Genomic DNA, 26402 nt, shown 5'->3' with positions numbered 1-26402 from the left:
AAGAAAGAAAGAAAGAAAGAAAGAAAGAAAGAAAGAAAGAAAGAAAGCAGGCCTTACTTTAGCTCTCATAGTACAAAGAAGCATGTATTGTAAGGCCACATTTTAAATAGACATCTCTCTCTCTCTCTCTCTCTCTCTCTCTCTCTCTCTCTCTCTCTCTCTTGTGTGTGTGTGTGTGTGTGTGTGTGTGTGTGTGTGTGTGTGTAAAGTGCTGGCTAGAGTTTCTGACGCAGGAAAGTATATCACACCTCACTGGAAGAATGTCTACTAAGTGGGCTTTTGCAGGAGTCAACACCGGTTAATGAAGCCACAGTTTATCTGCAGCAGTGTTCTAAAGAGAACAGAGCATAGAGTGAGTGGCGGGGTTGGTGAAAACGGTGTGACCAGAACTCAGAACTCCATGGGAACCTGACAGACTCCATACAACTGAACAACCCTGTTAAGAGAACCACACACACCTTCAGACTCACACGCCCAGGTATGGACACGCCCTCAGACTCACACGCCCAGCTGGTCCAGGCCCAGGCTGCTCACTGTTCCCTAAATGCACCTCGCCCTTCCACAACCAGCAGGACTCTGTCAGGGCTGATCCAGGAACATCACTGTACCTCACAACCTTCCATGCACCTGAAGTACAGCTTGGTTTGCCTAACAGATGCTGGCTGAGCACCCTGTGTGTGCCAGGCACCACCCCATTACTGGGACTACAGCTGTGGATAACACAAGGGTTACTCTCGTCACCCACCAGCACTCTCTGCCCTGAACCCACCGTGCCTTTGAGATGGGCTGTCCTCCCTACAATGAGTAAATATGACAAGTAGGCTGTAGCTCTGGGCCCATATCTGTGCTGGGTGCTTCATGCATATATAGGGCCGCTTAAGAAAATTCCCATCACTATCGTCTGTGGTGATTGGAGCTGGGAGCATCACCTCTGTCCATCCTGGCAATCAGGAAAGATAAGGCCTCATGGTTCTGTATACAACAAAGTTACCACCCTTTTATATCCTGTCATCTTTTCTTAAAGTTAAGAAGTCTTTATTCTCATCCAGAATGAATATGCAAAGCGCTGAACAGGACACTCTAGGGATTAGCAATCACCTCCCTTCAGTCCGTCTATACTTAACACCTTACTATTTACTGTTGCACAGGGGCCCCTTGAGAATAAGGATTGGGGGCTGGAGAGATGGCTCAGAGGTTAAAGCACTGACTGCTCTTCCAGAGGTCCTGAGTTCAAATCCCAGCAACCACATGGTGGCTCACAACCATCTTTAATGGGATCTAATGCCCTCTTCTGGTGTGTCTGAAAACAGCTACAGTGTACTCATATACATTAAATAAATAAATAAATCTTGAGAGAAGAGAGAGAGAGAGAGAGAGAGAGAGAGAGAGAGAGACAGAGACAGAGACAGAGACAGAGACAGAGACAGACAGAGAGAATTTAAGGATTGTTTCATCATGGGCCGAATCTAATTCCCAGCTCTGTTTAGAATACAGTAGAGGCTGAAAGAATACAGGTTGTCAGAAGGGATAGAAGAGAGAAAGGGGAGAGAAAGGGAGATAGGACATATGTTGTCACAGCGCCAGCTCCATCCAGGCCATTCCTCTGAGAGTCTCCCACTCATCTTCAGGCCTTGGCTGTGCAGTAGGGCAAGCACCTGGAGGGCTCTCTACAGGAAGGAACCCTCCGTCTGGTAGACCCGGCTCCACTGTGCCCTCAACAAGAGTACAGACTTTGTGACATTTGAGAGTACAGCCACCCGGACATCACTCAGGTACCCACATCCCTGCCTTGAACTCGCAATGGGTAAACATTTGAAAAGAAGGACACTGGGTTTGTCTGAGGACAGGTAGTGGACTCTGGTCACTCTCTCCGGCGTCATCTCTTTTTCTTGGGACCCATCCTTGCTCAATACAGTTACGGAGCTTCAGGCTCACTGAGATGAGGAGCCCCTGAGGGAAGTGAGTGGGCCAGCCTACAGGTCAGACCAGGCCAGCCTGGCCAGCTCAGGCACGTCTCAGTCCCGCCTGGGAGCAGCCCCGTCCTCTCTAGCATCACCTCATCCCTCACCTGCCTGTGTCCCTCCTGCCATGGTCACTTTCATCCTTCCTCCCCCTCCACCAGCCTGGCTGTCTGCCCCATTACCCACCCAGCCTTCAGTTCCATCATCCTGTCTGCCCCAAGGCTCTCATCTCCACACTCACCCCTCCCGTTGCGCACAGTCCGTCCTGCTGCCCTACTTGCCCTTCCATGTCCAGCTCCCTCACTGGTCCCCTCTGCCTGCCTGCCTCCCCTTTCCTGTCTACTTATCTGTTGTCCTTGTGAATGTCCCTCCAGCATCTGTGGCTCACTGGCATGTCCCCATCTCCCATGTCCCCGGTGCTCCCTCAGCATCCAGTCTACCTGTGACTCCAGCTGTGTCAGCCTCCAGACCCTTCCCTCCAGCGCCTCTCTCCCCAGCATCTGAATCGATGCCTGCCAACACCCTCGTTGATTCTTACAGGTTCCACTAGCCTTAGCTGGCCTTCAGATTTCCCAGTGCTCTCTCTGCTCAGGTGGAAAGAGCCTGGCAACTCCTCTTGACCTTGGTCTCCTCTTCCATCTTCATAGTTGGCCCTCTCTGATGCTCAGAATAGCTTCAGATTAGCCACAGAAGAAAAGAGCAAGGAGTGGCCCAGCAGGCCAGAAGTCCCCTGTATCCCAGGCCCTTTGCCTGAGCACCATATGGGCTGGATCTCTTCACCCATTTCTTTCTCCTCTCTGGCCTAGATCTAAGGTTTGATGTGCCCAGATGAAGTGGGTTCTGACTCTTTACCCTCCCTCCCAGGGTAGCAGACACAAAACCTCAGATATTCTTAGAGCCCAGTGACCTCAGAGGACTTCAGAAACCCTGATAAGGACTCTAAAGGCCCTCCCATCTGACCAGTTGTGGAACTGGAGGAGACCTAGGGGTGGGAACAGCTACCCTGCACCTCTGAGCCGAAGCACCCAGTCCCGGAGGCCACACAGCTTGTGTTGGCGGACCTGACTGATGGCAGGTGCCCACCTACGCCTTCTCACAGCTCCTCGTGGAAGATACAGCGTCATCCCATTTTGGAATCAGACACCTCACACGGTGGTAATCTGTGCTCCTCACCTTGCCAGAGCTCAGCGGCTTGTTACTAGCAGGTGGCCGCTGTCCAGCAGCAGGGGAGGACAGGCTCTGCCAGCCTGGTGCAGGAGCCCAGACCCTAACCTGAACTTTCAGGGCCATTCCTGATAGAAGAGAGGTGCTGAGCTGTTGACCTTGTTACTGTGTCTGCTACCATTAAAACCTCTGCTGGTGGGGCTGCAGAGACGGCTCAGCCATAAAGAGCACTTTTGGCTCTTCCAAACGATGGGAGCCTGGTCTCTAACATTCGTGTCTGGTGGCTGACTCACACTCATCTGTGACTTTAGTTCTAGGGCATCTAATGGGCTCTTCTGGCCTCCACAGGCACAGATTTGACACACACATGTGCACATAAATAAAAATAAATCTTTTTAAAAAACGGCTCTACCTGAAGAAGCAGCTCCTGGAATCCCAGACCCTAAGTCATACCTCCCAATGTCCTTGGCACTAATCTAGAGGAGTTCCTTTGGTTTGGGATGATTTTTTTCTTTAGTTTGTTTTGTTTTGGGATAGAGTCTGGTACAGCCCATTCTGGCCTGAACTTGCTATGTAGCAGAGAACCTTGAACTTCTGATCCTCCTGTCTCTACTCCCCCTCCAACCCCCCATATACTGGAATTACAACTTCACGCTGTCATGCCTGGTTTTTGGTAGCTTATTTTGTTGTTTTTAATGATTTTATAGATGTTATAATTACATCATTTCCTCCCTCCACACCCTCCCCTGTACTCTGCCTCTTGCTCTCTTTCAAATTCACGGCCTCTTCTTTCTTTGTTGTTGTTATTGATGGTAGTGGTTATGGTGTGTGTGTATTTATTCCTAAATATGTAAGTACTGTTCAGTCTGTACAATGTATACTTGTATATATACATTTTCAGGACTTACCATTTGGTGTTCAGTCTGTACAATGTATACTTGTATATATACATTTTCAGGACTTACCATTTGGTGTTGCATAATTAGTTGGTGTGCTTTTCCCTGAGAGGACTATTTATCCAGCCATCAGCATTCTGTAGCTGCCCGTAGCTTTTGTTCAGAGTTGAGGCCTCACCTGGTTGTATCCGGTGCTGAGGATGGAACCCAGATCCTCGTACACACAAGAGGAGCACTCACACAAGAGTACTGAGTGAGTCCTCAGACTATCAGAGCTTCTACAATGGGATCTATTATTCCTACTGCCAGACTTATTTATCAGTGTTGCTGATTGAGAGGAGAAAATGGCAAAAATTCCTGTGGTGGGAAGCGGAGGACATCTGTGTGCGTGCCATGTTGTGTTGAGGGCAAAGGAGAGCGCTGGCATTGTGGATATCGGGGCTGGTGGGGCCGGGGGCAGGTGGGAGCCGCTCCTCCTTCCCCTGTCTCTCCTTCCCTGCAGACTGCTGGCGGCACGTGCAGCTCTTGTACAGTGCTAAGGTAATGCTGTCATGTGCAAAGCCACCTTGTGCTGGGCAGAAAGCTGCAGCATGAACCTGGTGGCCTGAGTGGTGTGACGCCTGCCCGAGGGCTATCTGGAGCCCAGCTTGCTACTCTGGGTGGTGCCCAAGGGCATGTTCACAAAGTGTCTGAGCTGGGTGCCGTCGTGTTGGCACCCAACTGGAGAGCAAGCATACCTGGCAGCTGCTGGACATGAGCTGCTTCTTCCAGGGTAAGCGCCCACAGTGTGCCCCAGGGGACATGGGCACATCAGTCTGGGCAGGGGAGAGTATGCACTTGTGATTGTGGGCCAAGGAAGGTGGCCTCAAAATAGGCATCACTGGGAAAAAAGACACTGCACAGAGGCACCAAAGATGAGAGAGAAAGCAAAACAAAACATGGTTATCAGGACTGGTGGTAGATTTCTTTTAGGCCCATGGGGGCATAGACAAGGACATCTTTGGCCCTTGGAGGTGAGACAAAAAAGCACAGGACTTGGGCACATGTTTAAAGTGGGCCATCAGGGACAGTGGGCACAAGACAAGCACTAATGAATAGCAATGAGCAAGGGGTGGGCACAGAGTCACAGAGTGATCATAGGGGTAGGAGGCAAGGGACACACACACTAGAGCATGGAGTAGACAGGCATGGGGTAGGCAGGGATAAAGACATGGAAATTGGCATAGGGCACACAGGATGTGAGCACAAGGTGGGCACTAGGGGATTCAGAGCTCTTGGCCCTTCTCTGTCTCTGTGCCAGTAGAACTGCAGGCTGGCCTAAGGATGGCCACCCTGAGCCTGAGCATCAGTCTGGGCTGTGGAGAGGAGTATCCAGGTCCTCTAGACCAGCCGGAGAAGAGGTTTGTGTGCCTCATGTCAATCACTCCCTCTTCTCCAACCCCTTCCAAATGGCCTCTCTCTGATCCTTCCTAGTCCCAGCTCCTCCTAGTCCCAGCTCCCCTCTTTCACAACTCTCTGGTCTGTGTGGTTCTGAGACGAGCATGTCTCCCACCCAGAATGTGGGAAGAGGGTTGCCTCATTGCCTGATGCTGCCTCAGGTGGAGGCGGTCTTTGCTCGCCAGCTCCTCCTGCACTGGAAACTCCTGTATCTTGAGGCCTCACAAGATCCCCAGCCCAGCACCGCCAGCAGCATCCTCACCTTCTGACGCAGCAGAATGAGCCCCAAGATGGCTGCTTCCTCTCTCACATCTACTAAAAGCAGGCTGCCATAGGGTTTGGACTTTATCCTCAACTCTGCTCTCCCTGAGCCAGTGGAGATATCTAACCAGGTCACTAACAGGTGAAATCCAAAATAATCTTCATCCCTCTGCCCTGAGGACAGAGCCTTAGAATGCAGGAAGAACTGGAAGCAGGGCTTGGGAGTCAGCTGGAACTTGACCTGGAGGCCCCTTAAATTTGAGGCAGATATAGGATAAAGTCACTTGTCAGTGGGCCAACATGAGGACAGCTCATTCCTCGGAGCCAGCCTTACCCTGTCATAAAGCGCTTCCAGTTGGCTTTGTAGCACTGTGTCCCAGTGATTAGACCCTAAGACCTGTTTAGAGTAGAGCCAACCTATAGCTCAGAGCCCTGCCACCTGGGTGGAGCCCTGCCACCCGGGTGCTCTGGCTTTCAGGCCCTTTGTTCTACCTCTCACCTCTATTTTGGGGACTCCTGGGCTTTGGGTACCAGCACCAATACCTGGAGGACTCTGTCTTTGGCGAAATGAAGACAGCTCTAAGGCAGAGTCCAAGACCAGAGGCTACCTTCTCCCATAGCCCGCTGATCATCACACACTTCTGATGACAGAAAGGAGAACCTTCAACAAGTAGCCCCCGTCTCTGACCTCCCCTGTCTTGTGAGGAAGGTAACTTTTTTTTTCCTTTTCTGGACTTATTTGTAGGATTCTTAAAATCTCTCTCTCTCTCTCTCTCTCTCTCTCTCTCTCTCTCTTCCTTCCTTCCTCCCTTCCTTCCTTCCTTCTTTCTTTTTTTGTGCTGGGTATTAACCTCTGGGCCTTGTGCATGTTACTACTGAACCCCACCCCCAGCCAACAGGCCACTCTATGGGGAGAAAATGATATGATTTAACAAAGAACCAAATTTCTTTTCCTTTTTCTCCCTCCAGTCATTTCAGGAATGTTTATTGAGTTGCTGCTATGTTCCAGTGCCCTGTGCTGGATATAGGGGACAAAGCAAAACAGCGTGGTGTTTATGCTCTTGGGGTTCACAGCTTGTTTCCAGCTGGGGTCCTGTGACTGTCCCCACTCCTGACCCTCACAGATGAAGTGATGTTAAGAAGTTAAACAATACCTGATTTTAAGGCCAGGCTTATCATTCATTAACTGTTCGACCTTGGGAAGTTATTTAACCTCCCTGAGCATCAGAACCCTCCTCTGTTCATTAGAAGCTGTGAAGATCTCTGCGGCAGTCTTGGTCTGAGGTGTGAGTGTGATTGGGGTGTGTGAGCTGGCTAAGCCCACAACAGTTGACCACAGACTTCTTGGGGAGGGGCATGGAGAAAACACTTGACCCATTAACATGGCTGACTTTGTCCTGGCCTCTGCTATACCCCAGCCCCAGGCTGAGGTTGAGGGAATGTGAGTTTACAGGACTTCCAGCACCTCCTTTGTGCCAGGCTTTCCCAGGGAACCGGCTTCTAAGGGATTCCGTGGCATCCTCACTATCGTCTGGACATTGACATCTTAGTTCCTTCCATTTCAGAGATGGGAAGCTGAGGGATCTGTCCAGTTGGCCATCCTCCCTACATCGGTCACTAGAGGGCGCCAGGGCTCAGGGGAATTGGGTTGAACAACAACATCCTTATCGTCCTGATAGCCCTCCAAAGTCTACAGGCCAGTACCCAGGGCCTGAAGAGTGTGTAGCCCGGAGAGCTCCATAGTGCAAGGAGACAGCAGAGGAGGAGAGAAAAAGCCAGAACCAGGATACTCCGAGAAGCCCCTGTGGCTTTTCTCACTCCATATTGACTCTGCTTAGATTCTCCCCTTCTCCCCCCTGCTCTAACTTGGGTCCTATCTATGTCTCCACAGTTCCTTCTCTCTGCAGGATTCTTCATTTTTCCTCTGCTGTGGCTTGCACTCTCTCTGTACGCTAATTGTCTCTGCATATCTGGTTCTATCCCGTGTGTGTGTCTGTGTCTGTGTCTGTCTGTGTCTGTCTGTCTCTCTGTCTCTCTGTCTGTCTGCCTGCCCGTCTCACTCAGTTTCAGGGCCCGTCCCTGCCCTTCTACCTCTTCACCCCGCAGCTGCTCACAGCTTCCGACTGCTGGTCTCTCTTACCCGCCTCCTTAGACTTGACAAGGGCGGTGAGAGAGGAGGGAAGGGCAGCGTGGTGGGCCCACCTCTTTTTGCCTTTCTAGGCTGGGAGGCTGGGCCAGTGGGTCCTTTAACAGCCTGGGCAGCCTGTGGAGAGCGCCAGCTCTGGATGCCGTGCCTGGCTCTGCGGTCTCAGCAACAACAGCCAGCATGCAGCAGCAACCATCACCAGAGCCCTTGGCTCCTTCTGCAGAGCCCACCAAGCCCCCTTACAGCTACATAGCCCTGATTGCCATGGCTATCCAGAGTTCACCGGGTCAGCGGGCCACCCTCAGTGGCATCTACCGCTACATCATGGGCCGCTTTGCCTTTTACCGGCATAACCGGCCGGGCTGGCAAAACAGCATCCGCCATAACCTGTCCCTCAACGAGTGCTTCGTCAAGGTGCCTCGTGATGACCGCAAGCCAGGCAAGGGAAGCTACTGGACCCTGGATCCCGACTGCCACGACATGTTCCAGCATGGTAGCTTCCTCCGTCGACGCAGACGCTTCACCAAGCGCACAGGTGCTCAGGGCACCAAGGGTCCTGTCAAGGCAGACCACAGACCCCTCAGAACCACCAGCCCGGACCCAGGAGCCCCCAGTACCACAACTGGCAGACTGTACCCATTCCCACCAGAGGTGCCAAACCCCAAGGGTTTAAACTTTGGGAGTCTGATGGGGTCTTTGCCAGCCAACATGTGCCAAACAACCAGTGACGCCAGGCCCCAGCTGCCCACTGGACCCAAAGAGATGTGCTCAGCAAAGTCTGGAGGCCCAAGGGAGCTCTCTGAAGCCACTTCGCCCTCACCGTGCCCAGCATTCAACTTTTCGTCTGCCTTTTCTGATGGTGAAAGTCTCAGCAAGGCCCCCACTCCCGGTGTGGCTTCTGAGAGCATCGGAAACAGCTACCAGTGCCGGATGCAGACGCTGAATTTCTGTATGGGGACTGACCCAGGCCTTGAACACCTCTTGGCCTCTGCAGTCCCCACCCCTGGACCCTCGACTCCTTCAGCCTCTCACCGGGCCTCATTGCCCCTGCCAGCTGACTCCAAGGAACCCTGGGTGGCTGGGAGCTTCCCTGTCCAGGGAGGTTCTGGCTATCCACTGGGATTACCCCCTTGTCTTTACCGGACACCAGGAATGTTCTTCTTTGAGTGATTGACAGCAGCAGCCCCTTTGTAGGGCTTCTGTTACCTATTCCCTGGAGACTCCGACTGGCTATATGACCTAGGCTACTCTGCAAGAACCCAGCCCTGGCAGGCCAAGGACTGTGAGGACCGGAAGGCAGAAGTGAGCGATCAGCCAGGTCCCTAGGGGCCTCCTGACAAACTTGGGATGTGGGGAAATGGAACCCTGAAGACTTTCTCTGTGGTTCTCAGGGCTAATAAAGCCGGTGTGGTGATAAGCGTCTGCCTGCTGAATGGCTGGGGCTAAGGGCCAGGATGCTGGGTTCTGTGTGGGGCACTGTGGTGGAGTGGAGGTACTGGGGGGGGGGGGGCCCCGCGGGGGGGGGCGACCCACCTGGAAAGATCCTGGTTGAGGCTTTCTCCTGTTGGGGACTTTCTTGGGGAGTTTCCCAGGAAGAGAAAGTAGGGCATGAGGGCAGGCAGAGGGAAATGCAGCCAAGATCCACAGAGTATGGGAAAGCTGGGCTGGCCTATGGGCTTGCTTTCCACTCTTGGATGCAACTGGACACTCTATGGAGCCTCAGCATGTCCACTGCCGTCCCCTCCGAGACTTTGTTTCTGACATCTTGTCTGGGTTCTATAGAATATCAGCACCATCTACAATGGTGGAAACTGAGGCTCAGAGCTCACCCAAGCTCCAGGGGTAAAGGAGGGGCAGAGAGTAAAGGGTACCCAGGTCTGTGAGGCTCTGATGAAAACAGAAGGGGGGCACAAAGTGGAGAGCTGGGCCAAAGGCAGCATAGGACGGCCCCAGAGAAAGGAGGGCCTTTCCCATTACCAGAACTGACAAGACAGCCTTCACACTCATGCAGACCAGGTGATCCAAGGTTTAAAGGCAGCACTGGTCTTTACTTGAACTTCCCACAGTAACAGGACTGCTCCTGGGTTCCTTGTGCCTGGGTTTCTGGGTCCCTGGGTCCCTGAGATCTCCTGGTAACTTTCTCCAGAATTGTATTACATTCATTTATGAGTGTGTGTGTGTGTGTGTGTGTGTGGTCAGAGCCGCCTTGTGGGAGTCGATGCTTTCCTTCCACCATGAGGGTCCTTGGGATTGAACTCAGGGGTCTTTTCTCATTAAGCCATCTCACCACCCCACCCGTGATTCTTTATGAACACATTTCTTTGAGGGTAGGGACAGGACCCATGGCTGCCCTAGGTACTGAGCAGAGACAACTGAGACTTCTCTTGGGTAGAACAGGACGCATGGCAGTTTGCATGATACCCACCAGAGGAACAGACAGGAAGCTGAGACCTCATTGTCATCCCAGCACTGCAAGGAACAAAAGGGAAAGGCTTCCTGAATCTCAGTCTCATCTTCTGGGCCGCGGGTATGGGGTGAGGCAGAGGAACCAGAGTGCTGGTGAACCCCCATTTGAGTCTTCTATAGAGAACCCAGAAGGCCTTATGTCTCATGAGGTGGCACCCAGTGGCTGCCCTTCTTTGGGCAGGTGGCTTAGTCTTCTCCATAAGCCCCGGACAGCTTCTCTGACTTCAGTCTCTGTGACTCCCTCCTCCCTTCACAGGTCCCCTGGGGCTTTAGAGGAAGCATGCTGGCTGGCCTGACTGAACTGTCTGGTTCCCACAGACTTCAGGACTGAAGTGGAGGGGGACCTGAGAGCCCAAGCTTGCTGTGGCCAGAAGGGAGTGGGAAAATGCCTGACCAGCTGGGGGAGGTGGACTCTCCCTCCTCCCCTCTCATTTCCCCCTCCTTATCCTGCCTGCTGCACCCCAAGCAGCAAAACAGGGAGCTGTTGGGAGGGAATACAGCAGGGTCCTATGTAGTGAGGGATGCAGGTACACAGAGAAAGGGGGAGTCTCATGTGATATGGAGTCAGTATTCAAGTGTAGGAGTATTCTGGGGACACACAGAGACAGGACAAAGTCCCTAGTGAGGATTTTTTTCTCAGCTGGGTCAGGGAAAGAGGCCTCTCTCTGTTGGGCACTGTTCCTTGCTTTGCATTCCTCTGGAGCCTTGGTGACCCCAAGATTCTTCTCAGCCTGTATCCTAGCTGGTAGGAAGATGGGAAACTAGCAGGGCTGGGGAAAACGCCCAGCCTCCCAAGGATGTTCAGCCTCTGAGCCCGTGTCTGTGTCCCAGAAGAAGAACCTGAGGCTCTGCAAGAAAGGCTCTTGCCTCTGTTCCTTCTTGTGCTTGGGCTGAGTGGTGAGACTCAGGTTCCTCCGTGTCTTTAGTGGGAACTGCTTGGACCACTGCCACAGATTTTCACCCAAGAGAGAGCAGCTAGCTCATAGAGAGACTGTGGGTTGAGACCTTGCTTGCTTTGGCCCTTGGGAAGCATGAGAAAGAAAGAAAGAAAGAAAGAGAGAGAGAGAGAGAGAGAAAGAGAGAGAGAGGTCAGCAGCTCTGGCCAAAGTTCCCCTTGCCCTCAACCCCCAAGACTTCTTGTTTGTCAAGAAGTGGTGATGACCCCAGGTAGGATCTTGGTCTAGGCCTACCCTACATTCAATCTTAGACCAGGGCATCCGCTCTGGTTTCAGTCTCTTTGTCCAATGAATAGGAAGTGGGCAAATTGATCTGTATCTGAGTCTCAGGGGAGTATCTGGCCTGGGGGACAACCTTAAGGACATCCCATCTCTGGAGGTTCTTGGCCAGGAAGCCTAGACATCATAATCTCATGCTACCCTCTGCTTTGTACCCAGTGGGAGCCTTCCCACTGGGCATCCTGCCCTCGCATTCTCTCTATGGCCAACAGATCCTTCCACATGTTGCCTGATTGCCCCTATTGGGTTGTGGAGTGTCTGGTCAGTAAGCGCCCTTCATCAGTCCAGACTAGACAGAACATCTTGATAGAGATGTCAAGGCCAAGGTCACACAGCAAGGCCAAGAGCTGTCTCCTCTATGCACCCATACAATGCTTAGGTCAGGGATGTGGTATCAGACAGCCTCAGGGACGCCTTCAGTGGAGACTCATCTGTCTCTGGCCCCAGTTCCAGAGACCATTTACTCCTCTTCAGAAAATTAGACCAGAAAGGGTTCTAAGATGAAATCAAATCCTAAAATGGTAGGCTCAGTATTTAAGAATATTTCAGAGTTCTTAATCACAGCAGCTCGAATTCTTGGAATGCACAGTTGACAGAGTGTCTTCTGACTCTCTTACATTATGTGCGTTCCAGGAAGTAGGAAGGGCCTGCTCTAACAAAATGCAGTGACCCTGTTAGGCTGTCTTTACCTGCTGGTTTTTGGTCTGCCTGCCCAAGGTCAAAGTGTCCACCTGCATCAGAAGGGCATAGATGGGGGTCCCCACCACAGCCCAAGGGCCCACCTCACGGACTCTTGCATAGGGCTTCTCTCAGGCCTGCCTCCCACCCACTGCTTCCTTCACTGAGGAAGGCATTCCCTTGCCTAAGTTGCAAGTTACTCATGCCTTCCCACACCCCCAGAAAGCATTTGGCTGGGGAGAGACCCTCTCCCCCGGAGGGCGGCTTCCTGCGGCTGCCACAGTGATGAGAAATGAGAAAGCAGGGGGAGTTTGTGTAGGCCTGGCACATCTGCCTGTGGGGAGTGCAGCAACACAGGAATCCAGGCCTCAGCCAGCATCCCTCCCCTCTCCAAGCTCCCATCACCCATAACCCAGGCTGCCAGAAGCAAGGTTGCCATCAGTGTTGTCTTAGCTGTGCGGCCTGGGAACAGTCACTTCCTCTCCCCGTTTTCCTTCAGAATTAAGCGGCATTTACCCCCATGGGATTGTGTGAGGATTCTCTAAGTTAGCATTTGCAAAGTGCTTCAAGCAGAGCCTAGCATTCGGGATTGCAGTATAAATGATAGTGAAGTGAAGTAAATCCGTATTGGGGGCTGCTATGTCCTCTTATCATGATGTATCCCCTATCAAGGCAGTGCCTAGCTGCTGTGGACAAAGGGGACAGAATGTAGAGAAAGGACTACGGGATTCTGTGGGCTGAAATTCTGTCCTTTCCACTTCCTTTCGGTGTGGATTCACCCATCTGAGCCTCAGTTTCCTCCTCTGTACTGGGGATGCTGTCTTTGATACCCAGGACTGGCATGTGGAAATCTCATCTGCATCCTCATACATAATTTGGTCAACAGAGATGAAGTTAGATTAAAAAATATCCCCACTGGAAGTCCCCACATTTGGTCCACTTTTCTGTGCCCCATCCTTTAAGCATGCACATGTACACACACACACAAGGCAAAACCATATACAAGAGGCTCCTCTGGGGTGCCTGATTCTTGGTTCCTACCCTGCTGGTAAATGGGTGTGTGACTCAGGAGACAGTCAGTGGGCAGAAGGAAGTGGCTCTGTGGCTAAAAGCAGACCAGAAGCTCGTTAGTCACTCCGGTAGCCGGGAAGGCTGGGGCTGCCCCAGGTCACTGTCTTCCAGGCCAGTACCAAGGCTGCCCAGTGTCACTTAGGTACAAGTCCTTCCTCCCTGCTGGCAGCCAGCTCAGATGAGCTTGTCTGCTTTCAGGACTCTGTGCTTGTTGTCTGCTCACCAAGGAGTGTCCCCTCTCTGCAGATGGCTTTCTACATACAGTCCATGTCACTGGCTACCGCCACCCCAAAAGCCCCAAAGCCCAAGTCCAGTTAACTATGCCACACACTCCCTCTCCTGCAGCTCCATGCTGGCTTCCCGAGGCCCCACTGTGAGGCGTTCACAGTTGTAGAACCTAAGTCTCTACCTAAGTCTCTTCACCTTAGGAGGCGGATTTGGGGGAAGGGTCTTGCCCTGTGTTTGCCCTGTTCACTCTTCCTCTTCCCTACCTCAGTAGGGCTGTGCTTACAAATGAATCACTCATCACTCACAATGAGCTGTCTCAAAGAACCCCAGGGACGCCCTGCCTCACTCAGCACCATCTAGGGATTGTGGGTAAGAGCATGCGTTCGAAGTTTCTCCCCTCACTGACTCAAAGCAGCTTTCATGCCCACCCCTTCCTCTATCTGGATAGCCCTCCACCACTATCCACAGGGCTCTCTTCTTTCTCGCTCCGCCTCCATCAAGCATCCTCCATGAGTGTTTCCTGACCTCTGCCCCCTTCTCCCCTGCCAGTGCAGGCTAAGGTCACTATGTTTTGCCCACTAGAAGATCCCTGAGACCAGGGGCTTTGTCTATTCACTGCTGTCCCCTGCAACTGGAATCGTATGAGGAACACAGTGGAGGATCCTGAAATCGCCAAATATAGGGTCAGGAGCCTGCGTCAGGCTCTGCCTGGGCATCTCATGTGACTTTGGCACTGACCCTGGGAAGCAGGTGTTGTCATTATCCCATTTTACAGACAGGATCCTGAAAGCAAGTAGGTAGGTCTGCACCTGGAATCTTGTAACTATTACTTCCCTGTATACCTTGAGGTATCTGAGTCATTCTGATTCGATGTTCTGTCTCTGCTGAAGCCGCTGGGTACAGCCTCCTCTGCTATCCCTGCCTCAGTTTCCTTAGCGATGAAATGCTAGGTGGTTAACACATGGACAAAACAGTGCTGCGGTTCAAGAAGTGCTTCCTCTCAGAGCGGGGAGGAGAAGCAGGTGCAGAGCAGCCCCCCACCTCCCAGAACAACCCTGCCCTTGCTCCCTCTGGGCAGCCAAGCATGGGCTGCGTCTTTTCCCACCACTGCCTAGTTGGGTTCAAGGTGGCCAGAGGAATTCAAGGCCACTAGACTCAGACAGGAAAAGGCAACGTCACCAGTGCTGGTGTAATCCAAACCAGATGTGGCCTCGGTGGCTTCCAGACCCAGGGGGTGGTCACTGCGGGCCTGGCCCAGGCCCAGAGGCAGGAAATGGCCTTGGAGGAACACTCTCTGGGTTAGGCCCAGCTAGGAGGAGGGTCCACTGGAAGTTCTTAACCCTTCTCAGACCAAAGGGATACCCAAGCCGGGCTCCAGGAAGGTGCACACGCTGGTAACGCAGCAGACAGCCAATGCACCATTGCTGAGACACACACTGTGTGGGACCAGCCATGGCCCTGAACTGTGAGAAGCAGGATATGCCCTTCCTGGAGCCTGGGAGGCTCATAGCCTAGCATCCTGGGGATGGGAGGGTCCCAGGCCCAGAGCTCTGGCCACAGACTACACTCAGGTCTAGCTCCAACTTGGCAGTCCTCACTCAGCTGTGGACTGCTGCCTTCCTTAACCTAGATCTAGAGTACAGACTCCTTTTACCCAGCGACTGTCAGGGATAGAACTCTACTGAGAGCCATGGAGCTTGGGTCCCAGTCTCCAGAGAGGCAGATGCAGCTACGCAACAGGGCAAGGGCTCCAGCTCTGAGAGTGCGCTGGGCAGGCTTTGAGAGATCAAAACGTCCTTATGAAGCAAAGTGGCTCATGCCTTTAGTCTCTTCACTTGGGAGGCAGAGGCAGGCAGATCTCTGTGAGTTCAAAGCCAACCTGGTGAGTTACAGGATAGCCAGGGCTACATAGTGAGACCCTGTCTTGGAGAGGGTAGAGTGGGGGACATCCCTATAAACCTTCACTCTCCAATCTATATTTCAAGTCTGTATTCTCTGCCTCCAGGGACCTGGAAAGCTCACGCAGACATGTTTCTGGGAGGAGAAGGGCAGCAGGGTAGATTTGTGGTTGCAGGGTGATTCTCCCTGCCTATGGTTCTTGAGAGGCTTCTTGCCCAGGACATATTAACTAGCTGTGTGGCTTTGAACCTGTTCCCTCAGCAGTGGAGTTTGGTAGATGGGTCTCCCTCCCATCTCAACTACCATGATGGCTACAGGAATTGCAGAAAAAGGAAGAGCTAAGACTATGATCAAGTTAGAGAGGAGGAAACAAGAGCCGGGCGGTGGTGGCGCATGCCTTTAATCCCAGCACTCGGGAGACAGAGGCAGGTGGATTTCTGAGTTCGAGGCCAGCCTGGCCTACAGAGTGAGTTCCAGGACAGCCAGGGCTACACAGAGAACCCCTGTCTCTAAAAACTAAAAAGAAAAAATAATAAAATATAAAAAGGAAATGAGCTTGTTCTTGGAGTCAGGGTTCTAGTTGAAGTATTTGGTGCGGTGCCTTCCCTCTTGTGGCCTCTGTTTCCCCAGTTTCCCTAGTTCGATCTAAGCCTCTGAGCCTTGGATCTCTGCTCAGGCTGAATCTCATCCCTTCCCTCCCCTCTCAGGGTGACTCACCCTCATCATCCTGCTGTGTGGCCAGATGCTCAGCCAGGGTGGGGTCAGTGAGGCAGAGAGGACCACTCAGTAGAAACCTAGGCCTAGCTGCTGGAGATAGCCATGTGTGACCCGGGGAGCCTGCTGTTAGTACATCTGCCATTCACAGCCCAAACCCTGTTTTCAGAACTTTCCATTCCCTGTGCTGAGGTTATGCTTAGACACACTCAAGTCCGAAATCCCATACCCCATGTGGTACCTGCTGCTTGCAAGAGCAGGGCAGCAGGCAGGGCTGACGGGTGAGGTGCCTGACTCCGCAGTCATGGAAGCAGGAGAAAGATGTACTCATGTCACTGAGGTCTGAACCTGTGGACACACCTTAGAGTAGCAGGGCGGCAGCCACCACAGAAACAGAGCCTGATCAGTCTGGGTACTGATCCTGGTTCCCTGCAGCCTCTCAAGCTTTCCTTAAATCAGCTTTTCCGTCAAAGGGTGCAGGCTGAGGACCTGGTGCTCACCACCCATCACCGCTTCTGTCTGCCTCTCTGGCAGTCCCATGCACCACGCTGTGTCACTTGGGGCTCAGTTGCCTCTCAGTTAGAAAGTCTGCACAGTGGTAGGGCTTGGCTCTACTCTGCTCCTCAGGCTGCCCCTCGAGCAGATGGCCCCTGCCTGCATGTGAGGCCTAGATAAGGCTGGTGGAGAGCTGAAAGCAGGGCTTACTGTAGCAGGCATCCCTAGCTGTGTGATCCTTAGCCTTTCCTGGATGCCCCGTGTTCCGTCCGACCTTGTTCAATGTTGAGCTCACAGGGAGACTTACTGAGCAGGCTTCAAGTTCCTTCCTACTCTGAGCCTACAGAATGTGGATAAGGACACCCCCAGTCCCATTTCCTCCACCTTACCCCCCTTATCTCGATCTTACCGATGATACACCATCATCCTCTCCTCTCCGTGAAGTAGCTCTTATCTCTGTCTTACCACCTGACTCAGTTTCCCTCTGTGAGATACAAATCATGTCTACCTCCTCATGATCCTCAAAAAAATAAGGAGTTAATCCATGTTGGGCCCACGACTAGAGTTCAGCACGAGCCACCCTGCATACTTCTCCTCTTGTGACATCATCCCTCTCCTAGGAGAGGAAACTGAGGCACAGTGAGGAAGCCACTTGAACACAACTCATGTTTGGAAGTCTGGCTCCCGAGCCTACATCTGTGAACACCACACTATGCATAGATGTGAAAACTCGCCGCCGGGCACGTAGTAGGTGCACTATTAATGCAGTAATTTGTGACCTCACACGAGTGTGTGCACGCGCAGAGGTAAGGAGGCTGCCTCCAACCTGTGTATTTATTTACAAGGCAAGCTGAGAGCAGGTTGGGATCTGCCGGATGGCTTCACACTCCTCGTGGGCCGGTTCATCCTGTTATTTGGGGGTTGTGAATGCCCCTGGGATGGGCAGAGAGTAGCCAGGGTGGGAAGACTCAGTCCTCAAGTAAACTTGGGGGGGTGGGGGGCAGTCTCATGCCTCCCAGGTCTCTTCCCGATACCACCACCACCACCACTCCATGCCTAAGCCGGCTTTCTCTCACAGAGTTCCTGTGTGTTGGTGGTCACAAAAACAGAAGGTGGGGGCCAGGAGGCCAGATGGTGTGTGCGAGGCTCTATCTGTTGGGAGTGTGAGGCAGGGCACGGAGGTCCTCTCACACAAAGCCTGCTCTGTCTCCCCCGGCAGCTGGACTGCATTCTTATCCCGCTAGAAGCTTCCATCCACCACCGCAACCCACCCGCTGGACCCCCAGCTCCCGCTCCAGGCAAGGGCGCCCCAGGTGGGGCAAAGATGAGGCTACAGGGCAGCAGTTCAAAGGGGGAAGCGAGGGAGAGACTAGGGAATGGCCTGGCTGTCCTTGGAGTCTGGGTGGGGCTGACAGGCCACAGCCCTGCTGAGGAGGCGGTAGCGGGACGGATTCCAGCCCACACTCGGTGTTCACAGAGGGGAAGCGGTATCGCCTAGACCTGCGCAGCCCCAAGCCTCCGGGCCTGGTGCAGCTTTGCCCTGACCAGCCTGCTCTAGAGATCCGGCCGGCTCTCTCTGGCCTTCTGAGCTGTGTGGTTTCAGCCTTGACCATCGTGCAGCTGCATCCAGGCTTAGCTGCTCCTGGGGTTCAGACCCCCAGAGCCATCAGTGCCCCCGAGCTACTGATCTTCTTGAAGCGGTTGGCTGCGCTGACAGCAATGAAGTTTTTCTGGGGGACAAGAGAGGAATCCTGGTCAGCACTCTGGTAGGAGAGAACGTGGGGTATGGGCAAGCGTCCTTCAGAGTTTCCCCTTCTGGCCTGAGAGAAGGCTTAGCACACAACCGTGCTTATAGCCAAGCCAGAGTCCAATCCCTGGGAGCCCGAAGGACAGAACTGATGCTTACAGTTGTCCTCTGACCTCTAGGCCATGGCCTGAGTTTGTCTTCTGTACCTTCTGCATACATACAATAAGTAAATGATAACTAAATAAAATAAATAAATAATACAGAAAAGTAGAATAAAAAAATTAGAAGACTTTTAAAAGATCTCCCCATCGTTAAAGGAGGGTCAGAGACCAGGAGAAACAGAGTGCCTCCTACCCGACTATAAAAAGTGCCATGACACTGTTTGATCCAAACAAAAGAAGCCCCTCATCCCAATTCATGAGTTCCTCCCTCTGCAGCAGCGATTCTCAACCCTTTGGGGGATGGTGTCACATGATCCTTTCACAGGGGTCACCTAAGACCATTCTGGATATCAGATATTTACACTATAATTCATAGCAGTAGCAAAACTACAGCTATGAAGTAGCAACAAAAGTAATTTTAAGGTTGGGGGTCACCACAACACGAGGAACTGTATTAAAGGGGTACAGCATCAGGAAGGCTGAGAACCGCCACCTGTCTCCTGTTCCACTCGACCTCTCTTAATCTATTCCAGCCATACAGCCTGCTGCCTGAGGCCCACGCTCACCATCCAGGTTCTGTCACGAGGCTTCACACTCCCCCTTCCCCCCCACCCCTGCCCCCTCTCTCCTTGAGGTCTTGATTCACCTGTTTATCCTCACTGCCCCCCCAACACCCTGTATGAAAGTATAACCCCTCCCTGGCACTCTGACCATCCCCTTAAGAACTGTCTACCTTCACTGAAAGCTAAATCCTCAAGACCCAGCTCCTGCCTCCTGGCTCTACCGTAGCAGGAACGCATTTAGGAGTAACAGCTGTCCCTTAAGTATTTGGGAAATGAGGGAGGAGGGATGCAATTGGGTCAGAGATGCTCTCCCGAGCCCGAGCTCTAGATGAATGATCCTCCCCTGGCAGGCAGGATGGGTGAGCAACTCCAGTTTAGAGTGGGAGCTAGCCCAGGACCCAGGGAAAAGTCCATGTTTCCCAGACAAGGCCAGGCCCTGTCAACAGAGACTGGCAAGACATCGCTGGTATGGCTGGAGCTGCCAATGAGGCTCTCCCACCTCTCAGCCGCCCTCCTTCTGCCCCAGGTCTCGTACCTTCCAGCGCCTCTTCATGAGGTATTTCTTAAGCAGGATCTGGGACTTGAGGCGACGGTTGCAGCGTTTGGCTTTTTCTGCCAGGTTGTTGAGCCAGGGGTGGGCGAGGCATTGCTCGGCACTCATTCTGGCGCTATGGAGAGGGCAGTGTGGTGAGGCCAGGCCCGTGCTAGGCCCACTTGGCCCAGGCACGAACTCTGCCCTAGAACATACAGGGCCCCCAGCCTGGGCAAGTCTCACCTCTGGTCCTTTGTGATAAGATTGGAAACGAAGTCTTTGGCCTCATCTGACACAGCTTCAAAGGTTTCCTCATCAAAGTACCAGTTGGCAGACAGGACATTGTTTAGAGTCTCCGTGTCATTGTCTCCCAGGAAGGGAGAGAGGCCACTCAGTCTGGAGGGAAGGAGAGTAGAGCAAGAAAGTGAGGCGGCAGCTGCTGACGATGGGCCAGAGCCTAGGAGGCAGCTCGTGTTGGAAAGACCCGGGGCTTCCAGAGCAGGACAGACCTGGGTTTGAATCTGGCTGGGTGACTTTGGGCAAGTCACTTCCCCTCTCTGAGCCTCACTCTTCTCATCTGTAAAATGGGCATAATCACCCCAGCTTCCCAGGGTTACAGTGAAGATGAGGAACAGTAAGTGTGAAACACAAAGTGAGCACACACAAAGGAGATGTCCACTGTCCCTCTGTGCCCACCCAGAACATGGGGAATCTGCTATCCAGAATCTGCCCCAGGGTGGGATGTTGTACTTTTAGGTGACCTTAGTTTTTTCATATATAAAATGGGTATAAAGTCCCCCTTTCTAGTTCTCCCTAGCATTCAAAAAAAAAAAAAAAAGACCCAGGCTGAAGGATCAGGAAGGTAGGACCACCTCAGAAGAACCCCAAGACCAGTCTTGTCCTCTCCTACCCATCCCCGCGCCCCTGCTGACTGTGGCCACCACTTTCCCCGGGCTCACAGCATGTAGGTGATCACCCCAAGACTCCACATGTCTGTCTTGTCAGAGATCTGGTCATAGTTCACCACCTCCGGTGACAGGAACTCCGGGGTCCCAAAATTCACCTTCAGCTTCTCATTGGGGTTATACCTGGGGGTGAGGTTGAGCGTTCAAGTTGCCAGCAGCCACCAGAGACATCCCACCCCTTCTCTGTCCCGCCTCTAGGCCCCGCCCACCTCTAGGCCCCGCCCACCGACACACGCAGCTGGTACCTCCTTGCCAGGCCAAAGTCGATTATCTTCACCAAGTGCCCAGTGGTATTCACACACAGGATGTTCTCTGGCTGAAGAGACAGGGGTGGCGCGGGTCGGCCTCTGACCCAGCTCACCCTCCTTTCCCTCACCCTCCCCCCAGCTCCACCGTGGCCCCTTATTGGGGCCCAACACGTGGGAGTGGATCCTTAGGTAGTACTCAGGGACCCATCAGGCCTGCATGCTCTCAACCTAAGGAGGCTGAGGCCCCGTGAGGAACCTGTCTCAAAGCACAGGGCTACCCAGTAGGCTCAGGTGGAATCTCCCTCCCCCCAGTCCTGCGGAGGGTGGAGACACTGAGGTCTGCAGATAGACAGTGTGCCCCAGCTGGAGGCCAGGAAGGACTGCTCTCAGGAACCGGAGAGCCAGGGCCTGAGTGAGTAAGGTAACAAGGAGCCTCTAGACAACACCGTCTCTGCTGCTCTCAGCAGGGCAGTGCCTGCCTCCCACACACAAACGCTTCTTTGAAAGCCACACACTTGGAGGCAGAGCCCTTTCTCCCAGGACCTTGCATTTTAATTAGGGGCTCTACTCTATTCCCCCCAAAACTCAGCCTTCACAAGGAACCTCTGATGCCTGCCCATGGAGCCTTCAGCCAGCCTAACTCCTCAGGGACCCCCGTGTCCCTGTAACTTAGGAGTCACCTCTGACTTTTTCCTAGCCCACTCCCCAGGCACCTTCAGTCAGACACTCATTTTCCAAAGCTCATGCCTCTCAGTCCCACGGGCTCTCTCCTAGCTTCCTACCTCGGCCTCCTGAGGTCCCTCCTCCCCCCAGGTCCCCCTGAAAACTATCTCCTCTCTCCTGTGTTTGTCCTCAGAGCTACCTGCAGGAGCCACTGGGAGACTGTCACGCCCTCTCGGAACATGACACTGAGCAAAGCCAGAAGCTGCTGGACGCCCCACCCACTGCCCTAACTCCACCGGACAAGTGTCTGTTTTCCCATCTTCTCCCTCCGCGTGTCCTGGGTACTTTCTTGTGCCTTTCACAACCTTTTAAAATGGATTTCATTATTTGGACGTTGTAGGATGGACAGGGGACATGTTCATCCTAGTCCCACACAAGCCCTGTGTGTTCGGTGAATGAACGAACGCAGGTACCCACTCTGTGCTGATGGAGCTTATTAACATTCCAGCTCAATATTTGCTAACATCTGCCACGGGGACAGGAGATACCTGGTGTCCCCTCTTCCCATTCTATGCCCTAGGAAGGTTTCTAAGCTCCCAGCAGCCACTAGTACTGACGGAAGTAAGTGTACTGTGTAGAATCTATTGGCTGTCCTTAGTCAGCTGTGTGCAAGGGACTCTGTCAGCTCAGGACGTGAAAGTCCCCTTGTAGAGTTCATCACTAGTGCTGCCTCCTGTGCACTGAATTGAGGCTTCTCAGTGAGCTCCATGTTCTGGTGTCCCAGAACATCGGCTGCTATGAAGTAGACCCTCAACAACACCAGGGTCTCACTCTGAGCAACACCCACTGGCGTTGTACCTGTCTGAGGCCAACATGGAGGTCGGTGCTGTATAACACCAGCAGCTGGAGTGCAGCAAACACCGGACTGTAAGCTCCAAGGAAGCTGAGACTGAGGGATGCCTCTCTCCACCCCACCCTTCCGTCTCTGTCCCTTGCACTTGGCCAGCACTCGGGATATACACTGAATAGGCTGAGAACAGGGAATGAGAGAAGCTAGAGAAAGATGAGCCTGTGACAACGGCCGCTCCGGGAGGCCTCAGCCCACTACCTTGAGGTCCAGGTGGAGGACTCTCATCTTGTGCATGAAGAGGACACCGTCGCAGATCTGCCTGACGAACACCATGGTGTCCACTTCGGTCAGTTGGTAGTCCTCATCCACAATCCTCTCAAAGAGCTCGCCTCCCTCGATGCTGTGTGCACAGACCCCTCTGCAGACTGGCTCTGGGCTGCTGGCCCTGCCACCCAGCCCCAACTCCCACAGGGGACACTCACTACTCCATGAACAGGATGATCTCGTGTGAGGTCTCAATGGCTGAGTACAGCTGGATCAGATTGCGGTGGTTGAGCTGGTTCATGACCTCAATCTCCAGCAACACCATTTCCTGAGGATCAGGGAAATCAGGAGGACCCACTGGGCACCAACACCACCTCCAACCTCCTCCCCGCTGTCTCCTTGCCTCTGTCACGCTCTCCCTATAACCTCACCCTGAGCACCTGCCGCAGAGCTATAACTGTGTTGTAGTTACCTGGGATCAGTTTCCAAAGCCAAATGTGGTAGTACATGCTCGTAATCCCGGAATTCAGGAGACAGAGGCAGGAGGGTCAAGAGTTCAAGACCCACCTAGATCGAGACCCTATTCAACCCCATCCCTAAAATGGGATTGATTCTCAAATACAGAGCAGCCATCTTTGCCATTTCCTTTTGGGGAATCTAAGGAAGCCCCAAATTTATCACATGCTGAGTAAGTCCTTGGTACAACCCTTCTCTATGACTGACTCACCTAGAGCCATCAGAGAGAAAGAGAGAGAGAGACCTTCACCCAAGCATTAGGGACAAAGAACTAGGAGCAATCATCCCTGTCTGTCCACTGACCATCCATCATTAAGGCCTTTGTCACAGGTCCACCCTAAGCTAGATTAGAAACCCAGACAACCTGTTACCCCCTCTTTCTATGACAAACAACCGTCACTCGTAACTTTCAGCAAGTGTGCAGATCAGAAGTCTCATTGGTGAGCTGACATAAGCTATGGTAGGAATATTTACACCACGAAATTGGCACGTGATACTCTTCAGGCCTCTCCTTGTGCCCGCATCCCAGGGCAGCCATTAAAGTCCAGGCATCAGTGCGAGACCATCCAGCCACATCTCTTTGTCCTTCATCCCACTCCCTTCCAGCTCACACTTTGCCTACTGCTTCCCCAGAGAGGCCCTAACCTCTAACATGGTCCCTCTGACCAAAGCCCCCGCCACTGTCTTGCTTCTCTTTCTTCCTGTCACCTCTCAACACTGATGTCGTTCTCTTCATTTTGCTCCAGCCTTTAGTCATCTATCTGTCCCTATACTCTGATGTGCTGGTCCCATGAGGTTGGGGGACTTTTTTCAGTCCTGTGACATCCCTCTGGCACCTGGTACGGTGGCAGGCAAAGGAAAAAATGCTCAGTGATCAATTAACTAACAGCTGGCTCCAATTAACTCACACAGCATACGGTTGTGTGAATTATCACAGGACACTGAGCAGCCATGCTGAACCAGATCTTGTGGTAGACGCCCTGGAAGAGCAGTCAAAATACAGATCTGAGGCTAGGGGTGTAGCTCAGTTGGTAGGGTGCTTGCCTAGCATGCAGAAGGTCCTGAGTTCAATTCCCAGTGCTGGATATAGTGGCCAACACTGCGACCCCAACACTCGGGAAGCAGAAGCAGAAGAATCTGGAATTCAGGGTCATGGCTTCAAAGTGAGTTCAAGGTCACTCTGGGATACGTGAGCCCTTTCTCAATCAGTCAATCAAACAAATAAGTAAAAGATCCACACAGAGGAGCAAGATAGAGCCACACAGAAAATGCACCCCTCCCAGCTATGCTTGGAGCTAGTAGCCATGTTCCCCAGTGCTCCTGAGCTGCACAGAGGGCCCAGAAGGAAGAGTCCTGGAGAAGTGGGATTGTGTGGTTTATAGCTAGGGACACCTGGCACCTATAACAGGCTGTTTGTCCATCCTTCTCTCTGTGTGACACAAACTTTTCCCACCAGGGCCCCAGCCTAGCACTGTAGGTAGTTGGAGATAAGAGCTGTCTATCCAAGAACGTCTCTCAGCATTCCCCCACTACCTTGTCCTTGGGAGTCTGTTTCTTGATCACCTTGGCAGCCAGCTTGAGGCCTGTAGCTCTCTCCGTGCAGGTGCACACAGCTCCAAACTTGCCACTAGAATGGTAAGAAGTTGGAAGTGAGGGTACTTCCCAGACCCAGGGGTCAGCAAAGATCTGTGCTCCCTTCTCCTCCTGGCACAGGCCTGGTGGTGACTCTGGCTGCTTCTCTGAAAGCTGTGACCGCTCACCCCTCCAGCCCCTACTCCCTCCTGATGCAATGGTCGCTCTACCAAGATGATGACTGGACAGCATGGGGCAAAGAGAAACAGGCTAGAAATAGCCAAAGGCTCATCCAAAAAGTGACCACTTTGGGAGACCGAATGGATAACATGTGTGACCATACAGAAGCAAGTGCAATCATGTAGGCCATGTCCTAGGGGGTGTGTCTGGGCCAAGGGGTCTGGATGCGCCCCCATACATGGTTCCAAGCTTGGCTCACTGACTCACCCCCCCAATGCCTCCTTTGAGTTCATGCTGAATTCACTGTTGACATTTCCGGTCCTCAGCTCCACGATCCTGTGTGGGAAGGGGGCTGGGGGTGGCGGACAATCATCTAAGAAGACAGAGTTGAGCTATTAGTTAGGGGTGAGGACTTCTGGGAAATGTCTTTAACATCACTGCCTCCTGCCTTATCTGCCTCACCCTCCAAGAAAAATTGAGTTCATCGAGTGATGCCCGGGGAACATCTGGTCAACAGGACTATCAGACCCACACAATTCTAGTTCTGCCCTGTACACCCAAAATGGCCTTAGACATCTGTCTCCAACAATGGAGATTCGGGTTCTCTGCAGAATGATAAAGACAACTAGCTGACTGGACTTAGATACAAGCTGTAGGGAGGAGTGGGGTTGTTTTCATTAAAAACAGCCAAACACCCGAACAAGCCCACACAGCAGCTGTGAAGTGCAATCCCAGACAGTGGGTCTGCTGTGTCTGAATGACGGTGTGGGTGGAGACACTTGCTGGCCACCTGATTACACACCACGGTGGGGCGCCCAGGAACACAGCAGTTCGATGGTGAAACACCGCCATCTAGTGGGCCTTATGAGAATAGCGGGCTCCGAAGGCCAGCGGGCTGACTCATCGGAATGGAAACCTTTAAAAATAGTCAGAGGCGGCAGGGAAGCCACTCTGGTAATAAATCAGACGGCCCTTGGAGGTGGTTCAGGTCCTGTCATGCCAAGGATGTGATCTCTGGGCAGGCCGGAGGTCTCTGGAGTCGCGGGGGCAGGAGGCAGGGCCCCTGGCCACCGCCCAGCCGCCAGGTCCTCCCACCCTGTCTGAGTGGCACTCTGCCGCGAGCCAGGCAGACTGGCCGGTCTCCCAGGGCACCTCAGCCTGGAGGAGGGGGTGTTAGGACACTCTGGGCTCTCCTGACCCTATATCACCCTACCCCCAGCCCAACTGCACCCCTGCTGGAATCCCCTCACTCCTGCCGCTCAAGCTTGCTCTCCCACCGCCCCAAAGCTTTCTCTCGGTACCAGCTTCCTTGGCCACTGGTCCCTTGCACAAACTAGCTGTGGCTCCCTAACTGCCCTCCACCAATCCTTTTCAAAGCAACTAACATGGAACCTTTCCTCAGACAGAGCCCCGACTCCACTTTGCAGCAAGTTTGCGTTGTTACACTTATCTGTACGGTTTTCTTTCTTTCTTTCTTCCTTCTTTCCTTC

At 53.0% G+C, this 26402-nt stretch overlaps 2 protein-coding genes across 2 annotated transcripts in view; one reads left to right on the top strand and one right to left on the bottom strand.

Annotated features, from left to right (window-relative positions):
- The first annotated feature begins 7973 nt into the window (after nucleotides 1–7973).
- Foxs1 (forkhead box S1) lies at nucleotides 7974–9282 on the top strand. Its single transcript, XM_028774992.1, has one exon. It carries the CDS (start codon nucleotides 8046–8048, stop codon nucleotides 9033–9035), a length of 990 nt encoding a protein of 329 aa, XP_028630825.1. The 5' UTR covers nucleotides 7974–8045; the 3' UTR covers nucleotides 9036–9282.
- Nucleotides 9283–18300: 9018 nt separating this feature from the next.
- Nucleotides 18301–26402, bottom strand: part of Mylk2 (myosin light chain kinase 2) — a 10598-nt gene continuing 2496 nt past the window's right edge. The window contains exons 5-13 of the mRNA XM_028774996.1: nucleotides 25180–25285; nucleotides 24694–24787; nucleotides 22863–22972; nucleotides 22639–22780; nucleotides 20865–20935; nucleotides 20614–20742; nucleotides 19898–20050; nucleotides 19658–19790; nucleotides 18301–18381 (exon numbers count right to left, since the gene is read on the bottom strand). Coding sequence (XP_028630829.1) covers nucleotides 18301–18381; nucleotides 19658–19790; nucleotides 19898–20050; nucleotides 20614–20742; nucleotides 20865–20935; nucleotides 22639–22780; nucleotides 22863–22972; nucleotides 24694–24787; nucleotides 25180–25285 — 1019 coding nt within the window. The remainder of the gene's footprint in view (nucleotides 18382–19657; nucleotides 19791–19897; nucleotides 20051–20613; nucleotides 20743–20864; nucleotides 20936–22638; nucleotides 22781–22862; nucleotides 22973–24693; nucleotides 24788–25179; nucleotides 25286–26402) is intronic.

This window comes from Grammomys surdaster, unplaced genomic scaffold (genome assembly GCF_004785775.1).
Source record: "Grammomys surdaster isolate TR1022 unplaced genomic scaffold, NIH_TR_1.0 251, whole genome shotgun sequence".
In the NCBI taxonomy this organism is placed as follows: Eukaryota; Metazoa; Chordata; class Mammalia; order Rodentia; family Muridae; genus Grammomys; species Grammomys surdaster.
Note: the sequence above shows the minus strand (reverse complement) of the source record. Positions and strands in the feature narration are given on the sequence as shown.